Genomic DNA, 21,744 nt, shown 5'->3' on the forward strand with positions numbered 1-21,744 from the left:
CCCGCCGTTTGTAGCGTCTTTGCACTATAGCATTTAAAGGGGTTGTCCAGGATTAGAAATACATGGCTGCTTCCTTCCGAAAAAAAAGTGCCCACTTGTCCATGAGTTGTGTCTGGTATTACAGCTTGGCTCACTTGGAGTTGAAGAAAATCTGTAATACCACACGCAACCTGTGTACAGGGGTGGTGCTGTTTTTTTGTAACATAGCAACCATATTTTTCGGATCCTGGACAACTCCTTTGTTGTAGTGTTTTTGCATAAGGGTACATTCAGACAGCAGATTTTTCTGCACGGAAGAAATACGAGACTGGTGCTTGGATTTCTGACGTAGTTTTGCATGCCGTGGCTGACCTGTTGCATGTGCGCTTGGCAGCTGAAGGCATCTGTGTTGGTCCCATGTTCATATGTGCCCGCATTGCTGAGAAAAGTGATGTTTTATTGTATGCAAATGAGCCTCTAGGAGCAATGGGGGCGTTACCATTACACCTAGAGGCTCTGCTCTCTCTGCTACTGCCGCTCCCCCTCCACTTTGATTGACAGCTATAGTTGTTTTCACATTTACACTGACTGGACCTGTCAATCAAAGTGAAGATGGCGCAGCAGAAAAAGTGGAGACTCTAGGTGTAATGGTAACGCCCCCATTGCTCCTAGAGGTTCATTTGCATGTAATAAAACATAATTTTTCTCAGTAATGCGGGCACATATGAACATGGGACCAACACAGATGCCTTCAGCTGCCAAGCGCACATGTAACAGGTCAGCCAGTGTCATAGGTACAAAACTGCTGACAGGTGCCCTTTAATTGTCTAATTTAAAGGGGTACTCTGACCTCTGTCTGTTAAATGGGTTCTACAGTTTGTTTTAACTGATGATCTATCCTCTGGATAGATCATCAGCATCTGATCGGCGGGGGTCTGACACCCGGGCCCCCCGCCGATCAGCTGTTTGAGAAGGCAGCGGCGCTCCAGCAGCGCAGCGGCCTTCTCACTGTTTACCGCTGGCCCAGTGACGTCACAACTAGTATCAACTGGCCTGGGCGCGGCTAAGCTCGGTTCACTTGAATGGAGCTTAGCCGCGCCCAGGCCAGTTGATACTAGTTGTGACGTCACTGGGCCAGCGGTAAAGAGTGAGAAGGCCGCGGCACTGCTGGAGCGCCGCTGCCTTCTCAAACAGCTGATCGGCGGGGGTCCCGGGTGTCAGACCCCCGCCAGTCAGATGCTGATGATCTATCCAGAGCATAGATCATCAGTTAAAACCAACTGTAGAACCCCTTTAAGTCTAGGTCCCACTTCCATCTGTCTGGAGAAAGGGGATCCATTCACCCTCCTTCTGACGAGGTTTCAAGCAGCATCCAAGGACTGAATGGTTGGGGGGGCAGCATTGAAGTCTATATAAGGGGGAATTCACATGCCTGTATCCGTTTTGCGGTCTGCAAATTGCAGATGTGCAAAACACGGACGTTCTACATTCTGCATTTTGGGGATCAGCACATTCCGCCCTTTGTTCAAAACGAACAAGAATAGGACATGTACCTTTTTTTTTTTTTTTGCGGCGGCGTAGAACGGACATACAAGTGTTGTCCACATCTTTTGGGCCCCTTTTAAAATGATTGGGTCCGCATATGATCCAAAAAAATACATATGGATGTGGACCGAAAATACGGTCGTGTGAATGCACCCTTAAGAGAGAGAGTGGAGCAAGCCCTCATTCTCCTGATAAGTGGGGGTCCCAGAGGTGGATGCACTCCTTTTTAACATCGTTATCAGAATGACTCATTTTACAATCCGAAATGATTCTTGTTAATAACCTGCAGGCGTGGCAGCTTGTATTCTGTGAACGGAGTGATCTGCAAGAGTTTAATTGCAGAACACAGGCTGCTATAAGCTTTTGTGCGTTTTTTCTGATACAGAGCTCTATATCCCCTGCTGGCTGAAACCATAGACTTAAATGATAGACTTCTGCCTGCCTGCAGTCACCACTAGGGGGAGCTTACTTTTAATATAGATTTATTAATGAATAGAATGGGAGATGTATTAAAAAAAAAAAGTAGTGTGCGCCCTCTAGTGGTTGCCTTCATTGTTCAAAAAAGCATAATATTCCTTTTTTTTTTTTGCGCCACTAGTGCTGCAGCTTTTTTTAGGTATAAGTAGAAATGTTTGTATGTTATATTGTGTGTTTTACAATGGAAATCTGATGTCTGTCTTGTATCTTCTCTTTTAGATCCTGTGATTCAAGTACCGTTCTACGTGTCTGAGTAAGTACAGCATTCATAGAGAGTGGTTAGTGCAAGATCCTTTTCCTATCAGAGTAAGGGCTCATTCAAACGGCCGTAGTGTTTTGCGGTCCGCAAATCGCAGATTCACAAAACACGGATACTGGTCATGTGCGTTCTGGGCCGGCACCATGATAGAAATTACTATTCTTATCTGCGATTGTGGACAAGAATAGGACATGCTCTATCTTTTTTGCGGGCCCGCGGAACGGAACTATCGATGCGGACAGCACACCGTGTGCTGTCTGCATCTTTTGCGGCCCCATTGAAATGAATGGGTCCGCACCCGTTCTGCAAAATTGCGAAACGTATGTGGACCCATTCATACGGTCGCCTGAGTCCTAATAGGGGCTTCCCTGCAGTCTCCTCTAGGCACACAGTTTTGTAATCTTCTGTGGTTTTTGTTTGGCCTTTGTTTAGCTTGAGATACAATATACATATTCGCCGCTGTATTGTGTTTGAAAGCTTATGCTGAGACTTGTAGTTCCACAACAGCCAACAATGATTTCTAAAACTGCTGCCTTCTGTCTCACAGACCAGCTTTCCTGCCAGACCCCAGCGATGGGAGCTTGTACATCTTGGGGGGAAGGAATAAGGAAGGACTCATGGTAAGTCCATGTTTTATTATTGTGCAATTCTAGATGTATCCCGTTGGGGCAGCTTATTGTATGTCTAGCCATGAGTCAAGAGGTACCGCTATGGGTACCAACACTGGTCCAGAATTTTCCATCTCCAAATGTTTACCCAAGCAGCGTGCAAACCACTATCCTGGTATTTACGGCCTTGTCATAGTGGTTGTCCTCTGTATCAGCGACTAGGATCATTTGTATGCAGTTCAAGTAAAGGTCTGAGGGTTGTTATATGTGGACTTTGCTGGGTGCCCATGGCAGGACCACTAGTCACAATGGTATATATGGAGTTACATTTGAACAAGAATAATAAAATGAATATTTTAGGATCCTAAAAGAAAGTTTGGCTTGCTGCTTAGCTGTTTAGTTAGGCTACTTTTACACTCGCGTTGTTGTTTTCCGGTATTGAGATCCGGCAGAGGATCTTAATACCAGAAAAAAATGTTTCCATTTAGTCCTCATGCATTCTAAAAGGAAAGAGCTCCGTTCAGGATGCATCAGGAGGTCTTCTGTTCCGTTTTGTGTCCGGACATAAAACCGCTGCAAGCTGCAGATTTGTGTCCGGTCATTAAAACAGAAAAAATAGATCTGGCACTGAAAATAATGTAAGTCAATGGTGACGGATCCGTTTTCTTAGGAGCCTAAAAAAATCAGATCTGTCACCCATTGACTGTATTTAGTGACGGATCCGTTTTTTCCCGTTTAGATTTCTCACAACTATATCCTAACCGTACGGATGCATCCTGATCAATCTGTTTTATTCCGGTATTGAGATCCTCTGCCGGATCTCAATACCGGAATTAGCGACGCAAGTGTCAAGGCTAGTTTGGATGCTGATCTTATTAAAGGGATCTGTTACTAGGGAATTCACTGATAAACCAGGCGCAATGCCTTGTAAGCTAGCTCAGCCAAATGTAATCAGTGATCTGTTGCTTCATTCGTTAGTCCATATGCAAATGAGCACTTAAGTGCACAGAGGGCGGGCTTAAGCCGCTCTGTGCACCTTTTGCTCCTCCTGCTTCCTCCTTCAGCCCTTATCTCTCTTTCTTGATGGGCAGCACCTGGCAAGATGACCATGCAGGAACCTGACCCTGTCAGAGGACGCAGGAGGAGCAAGGGTGCACAGAGTGGACTGCGCCCGCCCTTGATGCACTTAATTGCTCATTTGCATAAGGCTTAAAATGAAAAAAACGGATCGCTAAGTGATAGGTATCATTACATTCAGCTGAGGTAGACTTGCAAGGCAGTGTGGCAGTGAATTTCCTGGTGACAGGTTCCATTTAAGTTCCCGGTGCCTTAACATTTGTGATTCCATATTCCCTAGAAATTACCCTTCACCATCCAGGAACTGGTCCAGTCCTCCCCCTGCCGCAGCTCTGATGGAATCCTCTATACAGGTAATGTATATTATATTATATATATATATTTGATGGGAGGGGCCAAATTTAGGGCCACATAACAATCCGCCTGTGATTCAATCTGGACAGGGAAGAAGCAGGACACCTGGTTTGTTTTGGATCCGAAGTCAGGAGAGAAGCAGACCACGCTGTCCACGGAATCGTCTGACGGCCTGTGTCCTTCCACTCCTCTCCTGTACATAGGACGGACACGTAAGTTCCACAGATACACGCCGTCTCACACATAGCGCATGCTCTACGCCTCCGCTAAGTTAAAGGGCTGTCTCTTAGTAACTAGCCGCTCTTACATAGGAACTGACTCGGTGCGGCTCCAGCTTCTCAATGTACGTAGGCTTACATGCCGGCCAGTCCGATGAATAGCTGACCGCATAATGCATGGATGGGGCAGGTCCACCGAAACAAGGACCACCATTACAGGGCGCCTCTGCACTCTGACTCTTAGAGGGGGACCACTCTCTGTGAAGCCCATGTGAGACCACCCCTTTAAAGCTTACTTATTGTATAATGCAGCTTTCCAATGGGACTTGGAGTTTCAATTCCTCACCGATTTCAGTTTGTGATTGCTGTCAGCGAATGGAAACAGTAAATCCGCCTTGACCACATACGGCTGACACATCACTCGGTGTGCGAAGGGCTAGCCCAGCACAGGTTTTCAGGTCTCCAGAAATAAATGGTTGCACTCACTGACAGCAAGCAGAGATCTTGAAAAAAGAAATGTGATGAATTGGTTGAGACACAAAGTATGTTATATACAGTTTTATTACTTTTCATTAGGGCGTACTTTTAAAGGAGTTTTCCAGGAATTCAATATTAAAGGGGTTGTCCCATCTTGGACTTTGGGGGCTTATCGCTAGGATATTCCCCCAATGTCTGATTGAGGTGCGACCCGCACCTATCGTTAGAACGGAGCCTGCAAAGTGCAGGCGGGAGCACTGCAAATGCGCGGCAGCCCTTCATTAATTTCTGTGGGACTGCCGAAAATAGCAGAACGGCGCATTCTGCTATTTTCGGACGTCCCATTGAAATGAATGGGAAGCGCGGTGCACAAGCACGGCCACCGCTCCATTCACTTCTATGGGTCTTACGGAAATAGCCGAGCCAGTGTTTGGCTATTTTCAGGAGTCCCATAGAAATGAATGCTGTGCATCCACAGTGCTCCCTCCGGCACTTTGCGGGCTCCATTCTAAGGATAGGTGTGGGACCCACATCTATTAGACATTGGGGGCATATGCTAGCGATATGCCCCCATTGTCCAATATGGGACAACCCCTTTTTAATGTCCTTTCCTAACTGAGTGGTGAGAGTCTGACTCCTGGTATCCCCGCCGATCAGCAGTTTAAAGGGGCTGCAGTGTTTGGAGAAGCCCATAGGCCACTTCACAGTATTCCAAGCACAGCGCCGCACATTGTATAGTGGCTGTGCTTGGCACTGCAGCCCCCCCCAGCTACACAAAGGCTATGTGACCCATGGACATGACGTCACAGGACGAGGCCTTAGCGCTAACCTAAGAGCTCTGACCCCTTCAAAAACAGCTGATCGGCAGGGGCGCATGGAGTCAGACCCTCACCAATCTGATATTGATGACCCCTTTAGAGGGTAGGTCACCAGTATTGAAATACTGGACAGCCCCATTAAGTGTTCACTGCTGCCTGCTATGCTATATTATAGTCCTATTGAGGGTAACCATCTATTACCGTGCAGAGTACATGATCACCATGTATGACACCAAATCCCGGGAACTGCGCTGGAATGCCACCTTCCATGACTACTCCGCTACTCTGTGTGATGAGAACTACGAATACAGTGAGTATAGTAATGCATACGCAGGCTGACAGGGCACGCTGGAAATTGTAATTTTGCAACCGCTGGAAAGCAGTAGGTTGGGGGCAACTGTTATACATGGTAGAGAAGGGCCTTACGGACATATGTCTTTGCTTTCCATACATCTGAGTTCCCCTTATTTACCATAGAGATGGCTCACTTTGCCTCCACTGGAGACGGGATGCTGGTGACCGCTGACCAGGGGAGCGGAGAAGTGTTATGGATGCAGAATTATGGTTCTCCAGTGGTCGGACTTTTCATGTGGCACCAAGACAGCCTGAGGCGAATCCCGCATCTGAATGTCGCACTGGAAACCCTCCGTTACTTGACGTTCAATTCCCAGGACATCCGTCTCCTCAAATGGAACTATCAGGCTGTGCAGGATCTGAGCAGCACCAAGACTCACCTGCTGTGAGTACCCTTACCTGCTAGACGCCTATAACCCAGGGCGGTCACCAGTGGCATACATAGAGACGTAAGGGCCCCATAGCAAGGATCAAACCAGGCCCCCACACACAGGACAGAAGGGTTTCTGCCTAAACCCTTTTCAATGACGCTTGGGCCTTTTATTCCACTGCCTCATTTGCTAAAAGTTGTTCCTTTAGAGCAGGCATGCTCAACCTGCGGCCCTCCAGCTGTTGTAAAACTACAACTCCCACCATGCCCTGCTGTAGGATGATAGCTGTAGGCTTTTCGGGCATGCTGGGAGTTGTAGTTTTGCAACAGCTGGAGGGCCGCAGTTTGAGGATGCCTGCTTTAGAGGGTAGAGTCCTGACCAAGTTTTCACCTCCAGTAGATGAGGAGATGATCCCAACTAAGACTGGGCCCCCTCTTGCCCTGGGCCCCATAGCAGTCGCCTAGTCTGCCGCTATGGTAGTTTACGCCCCTGGCGGTTACCCTCTTGAGAACTTTGGTGAAAGTGGCAGATTCCTTGGTTTACCCGTGTACAGTAAAGGGTTTGTGCCAAGTTATTACGTTAGGGGATAACTAACTGAACGCTGGAGGTCTGACTGCTGGGACCCCCGCCGATCATGAGGAGCGGGGTCCTGTTCTGATGGAGTGGCAGGTCATGTATGCGCATGCCGCTCCATTCAGTCTCTACAGGAGAATGCACGACCTGCTGCTCCACCAGAACAGGGGACCGGGACCCCCAGCGATTAGCTAGTTATTCCTCTGGAGAGGTCAGCACAGTCTTGCACCACATGGACGGCCTATTGATTTCAGTAGGCACCATGTAATACTTAATTTCCCCTGTGGAGGTGCTGCAGGTAAATTGAGCACTTCACGCAGTGCTTCCACACAGATCACAGCTGATCGATGGGGGTCCAAGTAATACATTTTTTGACCTGGAATAACATTTGGGACATTTCTTTCTTCTTTTTTACAGGCCGTCTCTGTACGTGGGGAAGCACTCCAGCGGATTCTATGCGTCCACGTCGCTGATCCACGAGGGCGTCTCTGTAGTGGTGGGAATATTTTCAATCTGTATTCTTTGTGAGATTTGTTCATGTTCCTCCATGTATCATAATGTCATATACTGTATAAGGGCGGACTAGTCGCTATGGAAGCCCTTCTGAGATTCTGACTTTTCATAGGGACATTGCATAGATCCAAGTCTATCTCCCTGAATCTCCCTGAATAGATCTATCATTGTCAGCTAGGGTGTGGACATTGATGTCGTCCCACGCATTGTCCCTATGACAAAGCTGTACAAAACCAGAAGACGTGTAGTAAGTGTTGTCATCTGGCATGAAACATCAAGCACTGATAAGGCGACATTTCTGTTTTTCATGTGCATAAAGATACTTTAGGTATTCCTTTTATTTTATTTTTAAGTCATGTTTTGGTATCCCTTCCAGCCCCGGGGAATCACACTGGCCCGGATAGAGGGGCCCACCACTAAGGATGTTACCCTAAAGGAGTCCACGGAGTTTGGTGTCACGCCAACCACAGATGTCAAGTACCCGCTTGGGAGCATTGTATCTGCAAACCAATGGTTGCTTATAGGTAATGGCAGTAGCAAGGGCGGATAGGTGAATGTTACTACATGGCTCACTATGCGGCTGTATTGTGCATGCTTGCTACGGCAGTAGTATTTGTGTACTGTGTAGTGGTCTTATTTAGTTTCTGCTCGGGCAGTATTGCATGAAGACCCCCCAATAAGTCTGAGTCTAAAGGACTCTGTCACCAATGATGGCAGTAGTATATAGGCACTGTATAGTGCTATTATTTAATCACTGTTGGGGCAGTATTACGTTAGGTTCACTTCTGCAGTACAGTATTCTGGTAGTCTGTTCCGGCAGAGTACTGGAATTATCATATCTGGCACAGCCAGACGCTACCAGGGTCCAGAAGATCTCTGTTCACTATAATGGGATCCATCAGGTTTCGGGCAGGAATGACGGATTGCTGCTGGAAAATACCGGCTGCACGCAGCATTTGCTTTTCAGGCAGAAAGCCGGCATTGTTTGTGGAAACCTGACAGGTCCCATTATAGTAACTAAGGATCTGGTGAGCCCTGGCGGTGTCTGGCTATGCCGGATTTGGCAGTTCTGGTACTCCGCTCCTATTCCGGAACAGACTACCGGATTTCTAAAACACAGATGTTGGACGTAGCCTTAACCTTTACTTCCCTCCATCACATAAGACATGGGCACCCAACGTGTGTTCATCCAGGGGCCACTACACACCCTGATCTTCACTGACCCTGTGCACTCCTGTTATAGTACAATTTCTGTAGGATCTAACCATGTTGTCTGCAATGTTCCAAATCTTTACATTTAGTCTAGGGCAGTGATGGCTAACCTTGGCACGCCAGCTGTGGTGAAACTACGACTCCCAGCATGCTCCATTTATTTCTATAGAGTTCTGAGAGCAGCCAAGCAAGGGGGGCATCTTGGGAGTTGTAGTTTTGCCACAGCTAGAGTGCCAAGGTTAGCCATCACTGGTCTAGGGGCAAAAGAATGAGAAGACATGACTTTCAAACAGCAAAAGATCCCTTTTATTAGCAATAACCGGGGTCTTACCCTTACACCGGAAAGATCCAAATGAGCCAATAGGATTGTGGCGTGTTTTAACAAAGAGTGATGTATATATCCCCATAGTATGCATCCGGACGCAATTTAAGATATTCTAGCGTGGTAAAACCAAAGCTAAGGAATTCCTTTGTCTAGATACATGACGTCCCCTCTGTAGCCTTCTAGCTCTTATACCAAACATTGCAACCTAAGTATATCCAAGATTGAGTTATGTTTATTTAATCCTACTATATCACTCCTTTAATAAAATTTGAAGTCTCACTGGATAACATTTTTTTATTTTTTCATCAAGGACACCATGAAGTTCCTCACGTTGTTCACACCACCATGCTCCGAGCATTTCCCGAGACCCTGAGGAGGGATACTGAGACAATCATTCGTGGTCCAGCCCCCAAGACCCTATTCGATGATGTAAGAATAATCCAGAATATTGATCGCCTGGCACCTGTTAAAGGGGTTGTCTCCTCTGAGACAATGGAGACATATTACTAGGGTATGTCCCCATTGTCTGATAGGTGCACCTATATCGGGAACGGAACCCCTCAAAGTGATGGCTGGAGAACTCCACCACCAAGCGCTCTCCCCATAGAAGTGAATGGGAGCGCACCGCGCATCACCGGCTATTTTCGGCTGTCCCTTAGAAAATGAATGGAGGGAGGCTGTGCATGCGCAGTGCGCCCTCCACCACTTTCGGGGCTCTGTTCTCAATATAGGTGTAGGTCCCAGCGGTGGGACTCGCACCTATCGGACAATGGGGGCATATCCTAGCGTTATGCCCCCATTGCCTGAGATGAGACAACCCCTTTAATGATATGATGGTTCTTCAGATTTCTGTCTGGTGCGGGATTGTCATGGAGAGCTTGTGTGGATCAAAATCGCCATCCTCATCGGTCTCTACGTCCTCACTCAATCGAATAGTGGCAATTATGTAGGGATACGTAGGGGTACATCAATGTATTTTGTGACCCGAAGGTCCCCACAGCAGCGCTGCACCTGAACGAAATCAGATAGGGCCATGTTGTCGCCAGAATCTCTCAGTAGTGCAGCCTCGGGCTTTAGGCCTGGAACTACAAGCAGTCATATCTCAGCATTAGAGGTAACATCTTAAATATCGGTATTCACATTTTGGCTGAACTCGAAATGTACTTTCCCAGTTTTCACCTGAATAAGTGGCATCTCGTGAAACCCATCCTCTCATCTCCCTGCAGTTTCTGACCCCGCAGAATCAGGGAGGATCCCCTCAGGGCGACACAGTGGGGCGAGTAAAGACGGAAGGTACCACAGAAGAAGCAGGAATTGTCCTACCAGACTCTACGATTACCAATCTGCTTTTCACGGGCATCATCACGCTTCTCCTTGGGGGATGGGTGCTGTTCGGATTCACTTTTCCTAAGGTGAGAGGAGGGGGGGGGGGGGGGGGGGATGTGGTGTAATATATCGTCCCTCATTAGGAAGCTGAATGCAGTCTATTGTTCTCTATTGTCAGCCATTTGACTGGGAAGATTAAATATCCTCAATTCCAATTTTAAAAAAAATTGGATTCCCCAGACATATTTTAAGACCGTGTCTGAAGATTCACATACTTATACACCAAAGTACATAGGAATAGTGAGGGAGATGAGACGAGTGACATAACGCAGATCAATATGAGTGGAGGAGGAAACGGACAGTTACAGATAAGGAGTGGGAGCATTTTAATTCCTCTAATAGATATCCAGTCCATTTTTTATTTTATTTTACGCACTTAAATAGCGCTACTATATTCCGCAGCACTTTACAGACATTAGCATCCAACTGTCCCCAGTGGGGCTCACAATCTAAGTTCCCTATGAGAGGAAACCCACGCAAACACGGGGAGAACATAAAGTCTCCATGCACCACTGCTAACCACTGAGCCACCGAGCTGCCCAGTCCATTAATGTGATGAACCCAAGAGGTCTGAGGAGCACATTCCTCAAGAGACCCATAATACACATTAATTCATGATCTGAGTGTGTCAAAGGTCCTCATGAGTTTGTATTCCCAGACTTCTCTGTCCTTCTGGGATTTGAAATGCCCGTTGAATATCGAGACTTTCATGTCTGTGATGTTGTGGTCATGGCTGCAGAAGGCTTTCGGTACAGGCAGATGTTTCCTTTCTTCTTTTATTGTGTGGCGATGAGAGCTTTTGACCAGTTTCACCAACATAGAGACCCCCAGTAGGACATTTGGTACATACAATCAAATAGACCACATGTGTGGATCTCGTCGTTCTGATGTGCACTTTGTCAGTGGTCATTATGCATGGACAGGTCTTACATTTGGTCTGTTTGCAAGGGAATATTCCTGTTGTTGGAGAGGACAGTGAGCGTGGGACAATGACAATAAAAGTTTCCCGCTACTTATCTATAATTGCTACAACTGTTTGATCTGCTTTACATCACAGATCTCATCCACCTCTCTATTTCTATATACCTTGGTGTATAAATATGTGAATCTTCAGATGTCTTAAAAGATGCCTGGGGAAGAGGCCTAAGTAGTCTTGAAAGCTTGCAGTTACATAGTTACGTAGTTAATACGGTTGAAAAAAGACATGTCCATCAAGTTCAACCAAGGGATAGGTGGGGATGCGAATCCCAAAAGGAATTGAGACTCGTTTTCATAAGCAGTAATGTTTTTAACTTTTAAGAATTCGTCTAAACCCTTTTTGAAACCGTCCACTGTTCCTGCTGTGACCACGTCCCGAGGTCGTCTATTCCACAGATTCACAGTTCTTACAGTAAAGAAGCTTTGACGCTTCTGGAGACTGAACTTTTTCCTCTCCGGTCGGAGGCAGCGCCCACTTGTCTTTTGAGGGCATTTGACATGGAACAGCTTTTCGCCGTATTTTTTGTATGGCCCATTTATATATCTGTACAGGTTAATCATGTCCCCCCTTAGACGTCTCTTCTCAAAACTAAATAAATTAAATTCTTTTAATCTTTCTTCATAACTTAGACCCTCCAGGCCCCTTTCCGGTTTAGTCGCTCTCCTCTGTACTTTTTCCAGCTGCAGTGCGTCCTTTCTGTGGACTGGTGCCCAGAAATGGACTGTGTATTCCAGATGAGGCCGCACCAGCGCTTTGTAAAGGGGTAATATTACATCCCTGTCCCGCGAGTCCATGCCTCGTTTAATGCATGACAATATCCTGGTGGCCTTAGAAGCAGCTGATTGACATTGTATGCTGTTATTTAATCTACCATCCACAAGGACACCCAAATCCTTCTCTACAAGGGACTCCCCCAGTGTTACATCCCCTAGGACATATGAAGCACAGAGATTATTACTACCAAGATGCAGAACTTTACATTTATCCACATTAAACCTAATTTGCCAAGTTGATGCCCAATCACTCAGAATGTCCAAGTCAGCTTGTAGTTTATGGACATCTTCCATAGACCGTACAGTGCTACACAGCTTAGTGTCATCTGCAAAAATAGAAATGGTGCTATTAATCCCATCCTCAATATCATTAATAAATAAATTAAATAATAGAGGGCCCAGCACTGAACCTTGGGGTACAGCACTTATAACCTGGGACCATTCTGAACAGGAATCATTGACCACAACTCTCTGGACACGGTCCTTCAGCCAGTATCCAAAGCCTTTGCAAAATCCAGAAACACTACATCCACAGCCGCCCCTCTGTCCAGTCTACCACTGACCTCATTACATCCACAGCCGCCCCTCTGTCCAGGCTACTACTGACCTCACTACATCCACAGCCGCCCCTCTGTCCAGGCTACTACTGACCTCACTACATCCACAGTCGCCCCTCTGTCCAGTCTACCACTGACCTCATTACATCCACAGCCGCCCCTCTGTCCAGGCTACTACTGACCTCACTACATCCACAGCCGCCCCTCTGTCCAGGCTACTACTGACCTCACTACATCCACAGCCGCCCCTCTGTCCAGGCTACTACTCACCTCAGTACATCCACAGCCGCCCCTCTGGCCAGGCTACTACTGACCTCACTACATCCACAGCCGCCCCTCTGTCCAGGCTACTACTGACCTCCCTACATCCACAGCCGCCCCTCTGTCCAGGCTACTACTGACCTCACTACATCCACAGCTGCCCCTCTGTCCAGGCTACTACTGACCTCGTCATAAAAACAAATCAGGTTAGTCTGTCAACTTCTGTCCTTGGTAAACCCATGCTGATTATCACTTATAATATTATTTATAGTCACATACTCCTGTATATAGTCCCTTAAGAGTCCTTCAAACATTTTTCCCACAACAGAAGTTAAACCTAACTGGTCTATAATTACCTGTGGAGGAACTAGACCCTTTTATGAATATGGGCACCACGTTTGCCTTGCGCCAATCACTTGTCACTGTACCAGTACCTAGAGAATCCTTAAAAATTATAAACAGGGGCACAGCAATGACTGCACTGAGCTCTTTAAGCACTCTGGGGTGTAATCCATCTGGACCCGGAGCCTTGTTCACATTTACCCTATTTACCTTCTCTTGGACCATATCTACAGTTAGCTATTGAGTATATCACTGGATGTACTAACAGCCCCAGCGCCACAGATATCAGCTCCTTTCTCTTCTCTTGTATATACAGAGCTAAAAAACCTATTTAGGAACTCTGCCTTTTCCTTATCTTCAGTGACTACCCCCCCCCCCTTACCATTATTTAGGGGACCTACCTGCTCAGACCTAGGCTTTTTTAGCATTTATATATTTAAAAAACTTTTTGGGATTTGTTTTGCTTTCTTTTGCCACCTGCTGTTCGTTTTGTATCTTTACTAATTTTATCTCCTTTTTGCAGATTTTATTAAGCCCTTTGTAATCTTCAAACGCTACAGCTGACCCCTCAGATTTGTATTTTTTAAATGCCCTCTTTTTATCTTTTATTGCTCTTTTTACAGTAGCTGTAAGCCATGGGGGGTTTAATTTTAGCCATTTATACTTGTTACCTAAAGGAATACATTTTTAGTGCGATTACCCAATGTGGATTTGAAGCTCTCCCATTTATCCTCAGTATTATTATGTGACAGGAGCTGCTCCCAGTCTATGCCCTGAAATGCTGCCCTCAACCCAGGGAAATTAGCCTTTTTGAAATTCAGTGTCTTTGCTCTGCCCGACAGAGTTTGCTTCTTATAGTTTAGGAAAAATATAATTATATCATCTACTGTATCATCATCTATTCAACCTCTAAGGAATCAAATTTGTTTTATCTTCTACTTACTGGCTAACACGGTACAAATATAATTTTTACTTTAGGAGGACCTGGACTTACTATAGATAAAACGACATCTTCCAGCATGCTCTAAAAGCCTACGGCAGTCAGGGCATGCTGGGAGATGTAGTTTCACACCGCTGGAGACGTGTACAATGACAGGATAATAACGGAGTCTGTATTTTTCAGATGTGGGAGCAGCAGCGCAGGCAGCAGCAGGAATTACAGCAGCAGCTTGAGGAGAAGCTCCAGCAGCTCCAGCATCAGCAGCAAATGGCATCCGAGGCCTCTCCACAGGTGACTACTGCCGAGAGCACCGCCTCAACGGGGGAACACAGCTCCGGGAGCGGCAAGCGGAGGAGCAGCGAACAGGAATACAGTCAGGCCAATGGCACAAAGAGGTTAAGCACCGGCGATCCGGAAGGTGAGTCAAGAAGCAGGTTCATGGTGGCGGCAATTTATTAGCCATACTGGTCTTTCCCTTTAAATAAAAGTGTCCTCTGTGATATATGAGCAGCCATTTTGGAAGGTTTAATACACTTGACAATTTTTGTGCTAGGACAGCCTGAATTTGCCAGGACTGTCTCTGAAAATGAAGGACAGCCCCTGCATATTTGGTTGCTGTGGACAGCAAGGCCCGTTTTCCTGTTATGAGGCCTGAAGTATGTAAGTCACTCGTGTCGTTCAGGGCCGCCATGATTTCTTGTCTCTTTCTGCAGCTTTCAATGAGGAGGAGATAGACGTGGGCAAAATTTCCTTTTCCCCCAAAGAAGTTTTGGGTCGCGGCGCTGGGGGAACATTTGTATTCAGGTAAATAGTGAATCGTATTAAAACGATATGATGAAAAGTTCAGCGTCTTTCAAACCCACATTTTTTAAGACTGACGTTTTTGAACGACAGTCTTTGGGGGGAAAAAAGGGAAGTTGAACTGATTTGCTCCAGATTCATTAAAAAATGTACATAATTTAATAGGATTTACACACGTGAGATTAAAAGTTTGAAAATGTAACTGAAATCAATAGATTTGTGCCAAAATGTGCACCTTTTTATGACTTTGCAAAATGACACTTTTCTGATTTGGCGAGTGCTGAGATAAATGTCAGATTATTATTATTTTTTTAATGTATAATTTCTGCAAATTGTGAATTTTTATTTGTGCTACAGTTTACACCAAAATCTAGTAAATCGGCCTTCGTGTTTAAATTCATCACCATTTTCAAGATCTCTGCTTGTTGTCAGTGCATAAAAATATTCTCACTTACATTCAAAGACTGAAAACTCTTACTGACCTTATACATCTCACAGCTGATGGTTTGCTACGGTTGCATCCAGGCCTCTGCTACTCTGTGGGTTTGTTACAGTGTGTCAGTTTGGAGTACAGACTGTATAGATCACAGAGGATTGTCTAGAGTGGATACAACCCATGTCCATATGTGCCCGCATTGCTGAGAATAATTATGTTTTAATATATGCAAATGAACCTCTAGGAGCAACGGGGGCGTTACCATTACACCTAGAGGCTCTGCTCTCTCTGCAACTGCTGCGCCCTCTGCACTCTGATTGACAGGACCAGGTGTGATGGTGTTTCACTGCCTGGTCCTGTCAATCAAATTGCAGAGGGCGCAACAGTGGCAGTGAAAGCAGAGCCTCTAGGTGTAACGGCAACGCCCCCGTTGCTCCTAGAGGCTCATTTGCATATATTAAAACCATAATTTTTCTCAGCAATGCGGGCACATATGAACATGGGACCAACACAGATGCCTTCAGCTGCCAAGTGCACATGTAACAGGTCAGCCAGTGTCATAGGGACAAAACTGCTGACAGATGCTCTTTAATATTAACATGGAGTTTCTTTTCCTATAGGGGCAGGTTTGATGGACGTTCAGTGGCCGTGAAGAGAATCCTTCCAGAGAGTTTTACGCTTGCCGATCGGGAGGTGCAGCTACTGCGAGAGTCTGATGAGCATCCCAACGTGATCCGTTATTACTGTACAGAGAGCGACTGGCTGTTCTATTACATTGCCTTGGAGCTGTGTGCAGCCACCCTGCAGGAGGTAAGTAGAAGGCTGCAGGGTAGGGAGATGACGGTGCTGTAGCAAGCACTTTCAGTATATGTTATAGATTATGTGTGCTTCACTTGGATAGTACTGCCTCCCTGTCTGTCTATAAATGATGTAGGTACAGATACTACTACCTCCCTGTCTATCTCTGTAAATGATGTAGATACAGATAGTACTGCCTCCCTGTCTCTCTCTGTAAATGATGTAGATACAGATAGTACTGCCTCCCTGTCTCTCCCTGGAAATTATACAGGTACAGATAGTACTGCCTCCCTGTCTCCCCCTATAAATGATGTAGGTACAGATAATAATGCCTCCCTGTCTCTCCCTGTAAATGATGTAGATACAGATAGTACTGCTTTCCTGTCTCTTCCTGTAAATGATGTAGGTACAGATAGTACTGCCTCCCTGTCTCCCCCTATAAATGATGTAGGTACAGATAGTACTGCCTCCCTGTCTCTTCCTGTAAATGATGTAGGTACAGATAGTACCGCCTCCCTGTATCTCCCTGTAAATGATGTAGATACAGATAGTACTGCTTTCCTGTCTCTTCCTGTAAATGATGTAGGTACAGATAGTACTGCCTCCCTGTCTCTCTCTGTAAATGATGTAGATACAGATAGTACTGCCTCCCTGTCTCTCTCTGTAAATGATGTAGATACAGATAGTACTGCCTCCCTGTCTCTCCCTGGAAATTATACAGGTACAGATAGTACTGCCTCCCTGTCTCCCCCTATAAATGATGTAGGTACAGATAGTACTGCTTTCCTGTCTCTTCCTGTAAATGATGTAGGTACAGATAGTACTGCCTCCCTGTCTCCCCCTATAAATGATGTAGGTACAGATAGTACTGCCTCCCTGTCTCCCCCTATAAATGATGTAGGTACAGATAATAATGCCTCCCTGTCTCTCCCTGTAAATGATGTAGATACAGATAGTACTGCTTTCCTGTCTCTTCCTGTAAATGATGTAGGTACAGATAGTACTGCCTCCCTGTCTCCCCCCTATAAATGATGTAGGTACAGATAGTAATGCCTCCCTGTCTCTCCCCCTATAAATGATGTAGGTACAGATAGTAATGCCTCCCTGTCTCTCCCCCTATAAATGATGTAGCTACAGATAGTACTGCCTCCCTGTCTCCCCCTATAAATGATGTAGGTACAGATAGTACTGCCTCCCTGTCTCTCCCCCTATAAATGATGTTGGTACAGATAGTACTGCTTCCCTGTTTCTCTCTATAAATGATGTAGATACAGATAGTACCGCCTCCCTGTGTCTCTCTCTCTCTCTCTCTCTCTCTCTCTCTCTCTCTCTGTAACTGATGTAGGTACAGATAGTACTGCCTCCCTGTCTCTCCTTGTAAATTATGTAGGTACAGATAGTACTGTCTCTCCTTGTAAATGATGTAGGCACAGATAGTACTGCCTCCCTGTAAATGATGTAGGTACAGATAGTACTGCCTCCCTGTCTCTCCCTATGAATGATGTAGGTACAGATAGTACTGCTTCCCTGTCTCTCCCCTATAAAAGATGCAGGTACAGATAGTACTGCCTCCTTGTCTCTCCCCCTATAAAAGATGTAGGTACAGATAGTACTGCCTCCTTGTCTCTCCCCCTATAAATGATGTAGGTTACAGATAGTACTGCCTCCCTGTCTCTCCCTGTAAATGATGTAGATACAGATAGTACTGCCTCCCTGTCTCTCCCCCTATAAATGATGCAGGTACATATAGTACTGCCTCCCTGTCTCTCCCTGTAAATGATGTAGGTTACAGATAGTACTGCCTCCCTGTCTCTCCCTGTAAATGATGTAGGTTACAGATAGTACTGCCTCCCTGTCTCTCCCTGTAAATGATGTAGGTACAGATAGTACTGCCTCCCTGTCTCTCCTTGTAAATGATGTAGGCACAGATAGTACTGCCTCCCTGTAAATGATGTATGTACAGATAGTACTGCCTCCCTGTCCCTCCTTGTAAATGATGTAGGCACAGATAGTACTGCCTCCCTGTAAATGATGTAGGTACAGATAGTACTGCCTCCCTGTAAATGATGTAGGTTACAGATAGTACTGCCTCCCTGTCTCCCCCTATAAATGATGTAGGTACAGATAGTACTGCCTCCCTGTCTCTCCCTGTAAATGATGTAGATACAGATAGTACTGCCTCCCTGTCTCTCCTCCTATAAATGATGCAGGTACATATAGTACTGCCTCCCTGTCTCTCCCTGTAAATGATGTAGGTACAGATAGTACTGCCTCCCTGTCTCTCCCTGTAAATGATGTAGGTACAGATAGTACTGCCTCCCTGTCTCTCTCTGTAAATAAGGTAGGTACATATCCTCCCACACCCAAAACGGCAAGATCAGAATAAAAATGGAATTTGGCTGGTGAAAGGCCAATAACATAATAATTTATCAAAAGGGTTGTACTTTTCACGTGAATGAGACGAGTAGTTGTAATTGCTCTGAGCTGCCTCTACAAGCGAGACGATGTGCAGATAATCTTGAAGAGGAAGCAGCGCCCAAAGAGTTGGACCCCCCGCCAATCTGATTTTGACGACCTATCGCGTGATAGGTCATCAATATTTAACCATGGCACATCCCCTTTAACCATATCTCCTGTTTTTTCTGCAGTATGTGGAGAATCCTACTTTTCCCAGCGCCGGCCTAGATCACGTGGCCCTTCTCCATCAAGCTATGTCTGGACTCGCCCATCTGCACTCTCTCAATATTGGTGAGGCGTATTGGATTCTTATCCAGTAACACATATCTCATATTTGCTGTGATGGTGGCCTCTAGATGCCAAGGGGCACTGACCCCCTTTGCCCGGCCTGTATTCTGGCCCCTGACTGAACATATTGTCCTTGTCCTTCTCAGTGCACAGAGACCTGAAGCCGTGTAATATCCTCATCTCCCTGCCCAATGCCCAGGGCAGGCAGCGAGCGGTTATATCAGACTTTGGCCTTTGTAAGAAGCTAGCAGTGGGAAGGAACAGCTTCAGCCTGCGCTCGGGGATCCCCGGGACCGAAGGCTGGATCGCACCAGAGGTTCTGCGCGACGGAAGGACCCAGAATCCAGTAAGTGATTACCGGGTTGCATCTGATGCAAAAAAAACTGGTGCAGCGTGAGATACCATTTCTATTTTCTGTTCTCAGACGGCATCTGTGGACATTTTCTCTGCTGGTTGTGTCTTTTACTATGTCCTGGCAAGTGGACAGCATCCCTTTGGAGACAGCTTGAGAAGACAAGGCAATATATTGAATGGTTCGTACAGCCTTCCGCACCTCCAGGAGGAGAGGCATGGTAAGAAGCTGTAGGAGATCTGGATATTGGGCTCTCCGTATATACAGTAGCGCAGTGGCGTGGACCACTTAGATGTCATGTGGCCAGCAATGGTCCGTTCACGTGTCTATATAGTCCTTCTATGTAACATCGGCAAATTGTGTCTGCAGACAACGTGGTAGCCCGGGACTTGATTGAAGGCATGATCAACAGTGACCCAAAGCTCCGACCGTCAGCACCTCTTGTTCTGAGACATCCTTTCTTCTGGGCCCGGGAAAAACAACTGCAATTTTTCCAGGTCTGAGTGGTGGAAGGGTTCAGAAAAGTGTCTATTACATCATGTCATTATATAGACCCTGTATTACAACTACATAGGTCCTCACTTCTGTGCTGAATCATTTTAGGGGTGCCAAAGTTATTGCACGTTATTCCCTATCCACAGGATAGGGAATAACTACGAGATGGGGTCCTGCGGCTGGAATCCCCACGATCACAAGAACGGGGACCCTTTACCCAGTGGGCCCCCCGAAACGAACGGAGTGCAGATCATGCATACGCACTGCTGCTCCATCAGTCTCTATGGGAGTTCCAGGAATAACCGAGCTCTGTATTTTTCCGCTATCTTCGGCAGCAGCCATGTGCGACCAGGGGCCCATCGACATGGGGGAAATGGGTCTCCTGTTCTCATGATCGAAGGGGGTCCCAGTGGTCAGGCACTCACTAATCGGATGTCTATCCCCTGTCCTATGGATAAATTAAAAGGGCTCCTGATATTGATGGCCTATCATCAGAATTAGTGTTGAGCGAATCAAGCTTTGGACCCAAGATCTGAATTAGATTCGTTCAAAACTTCGTTTGAATTCTGTACGGAGATTCGTCTCCGTACAGCATTCAAATGTATGGGCTCCGGTGATGGAAATTCGTTGTCACTGAAGTCTCGCGGGATTAACTTTGGACTTCGATTCTTAAACTTGAAAACCATTATAAAACTTGGATCCGAAGTCGGATTCGGTACTGAGGTACCAGCCGGTACCGAAGGCAACTTCGGATCCAAGTTTTTTAAAATGTTTTTTTTTAGTTTAAAAATCAATGGCCGAAGTTATTCACCGAAACCTCGCGAGACTGTGGTGATAACAAATTTTACCGCAACAGGAGGCTGTATATTTGATTGCCGTATGGATCTCTCTTGGATCCGAAGCTCGATTCGCTCAACACTACTCATAATAGGTCATCAGTATTTAATCAGTGAGGGCCTGACACCCCGCAGCATCCCCTTGATCAGTGTTTCCTGCAGCCTCTGTCCTGGAAACTGTTTAAATCGGGCATCCTCAAACTGCGGCCCTCCAGCTGTTGCAAAACTACAACTCCCAGCATGCCCTATCAGCCTACAGCAGGGCATTGTGGGAGTTGTAGTTTTACAACAGATGGAGGGCTGCAGTTTGAGGATGCCTGCCCTAATAGCTGTCGGTTGTCCAGGCATGCTGGGAGTTGTAGTTTTACAACAGCTGGAGGGCTGCAGTTTGAGGATGCCTGCCCTAATAGCTGTCGCTTGTCCAGGCATGCTGGGAGTTGTAGTTTTACAACAGCTGGAGGGCTGCAGTTTGAGGATGCCTGGTTTAAATGGAGCAGGAAGAACAGCGCCAATCAAAGGGAGTGGCTGTGCTTCGTTAATGCAGCTTAGCTCCCATTCTCTTCAATTGAGCTGCAGTACCCCAGCACGGCCACTATACTTTGATTGGAGCTGTGCTTCCTGCTCCGTTCAAAGATCAAGTGTTGGTGCTGGAGGCTGCAGGGAGCGACTGATCAGTGCGGGTGCGGGATGTTTGACCCTCGCTAAAAGGGTATGAATGACATTTCCTAAGGATAGGTCATCAATATCAGGAGCCTGGAAAACCCCTTTAATAACGTGGCACAACTTGTGTGAAGAGAAGAAATGTGTATATATGTATAATTAAATATATTATAAAATATATTAATATCTAGGTCATTGAGTCTTAGATGTAAATATTAGCTAC

At 46.2% G+C, this 21,744-nt stretch overlaps 1 protein-coding gene across 1 annotated transcript in view; it reads left to right on the top strand.

Annotated features, from left to right (window-relative positions):
- The window catches only part of LOC122944873 (serine/threonine-protein kinase/endoribonuclease IRE1-like), a 32,147-nt gene that overhangs the window by 6,826 nt on the left and 3,577 nt on the right, over window positions 1-21,744 (top strand). Inside the window, exons 3-19 of the mRNA XM_044303578.1 lie at window positions 2,221-2,254; window positions 2,808-2,880; window positions 4,226-4,298; window positions 4,389-4,511; window positions 6,021-6,122; window positions 6,290-6,551; window positions 7,528-7,606; window positions 8,000-8,147; window positions 9,471-9,589; window positions 10,387-10,572; window positions 14,582-14,816; window positions 15,112-15,202; window positions 16,256-16,445; window positions 19,082-19,181; window positions 19,325-19,524; window positions 19,603-19,750; window positions 19,900-20,027. Coding sequence (XP_044159513.1) covers window positions 2,221-2,254; window positions 2,808-2,880; window positions 4,226-4,298; window positions 4,389-4,511; window positions 6,021-6,122; window positions 6,290-6,551; window positions 7,528-7,606; window positions 8,000-8,147; window positions 9,471-9,589; window positions 10,387-10,572; window positions 14,582-14,816; window positions 15,112-15,202; window positions 16,256-16,445; window positions 19,082-19,181; window positions 19,325-19,524; window positions 19,603-19,750; window positions 19,900-20,027 — 2,291 coding nt within the window. The remainder of the gene's footprint in view (window positions 1-2,220; window positions 2,255-2,807; window positions 2,881-4,225; window positions 4,299-4,388; window positions 4,512-6,020; window positions 6,123-6,289; window positions 6,552-7,527; window positions 7,607-7,999; window positions 8,148-9,470; window positions 9,590-10,386; window positions 10,573-14,581; window positions 14,817-15,111; window positions 15,203-16,255; window positions 16,446-19,081; window positions 19,182-19,324; window positions 19,525-19,602; window positions 19,751-19,899; window positions 20,028-21,744) is intronic.

Source organism: Bufo gargarizans, chromosome 8 (assembly GCF_014858855.1).
Source record: "Bufo gargarizans isolate SCDJY-AF-19 chromosome 8, ASM1485885v1, whole genome shotgun sequence".
Taxonomy (NCBI): domain Eukaryota; kingdom Metazoa; phylum Chordata; class Amphibia; order Anura; family Bufonidae; genus Bufo; species Bufo gargarizans.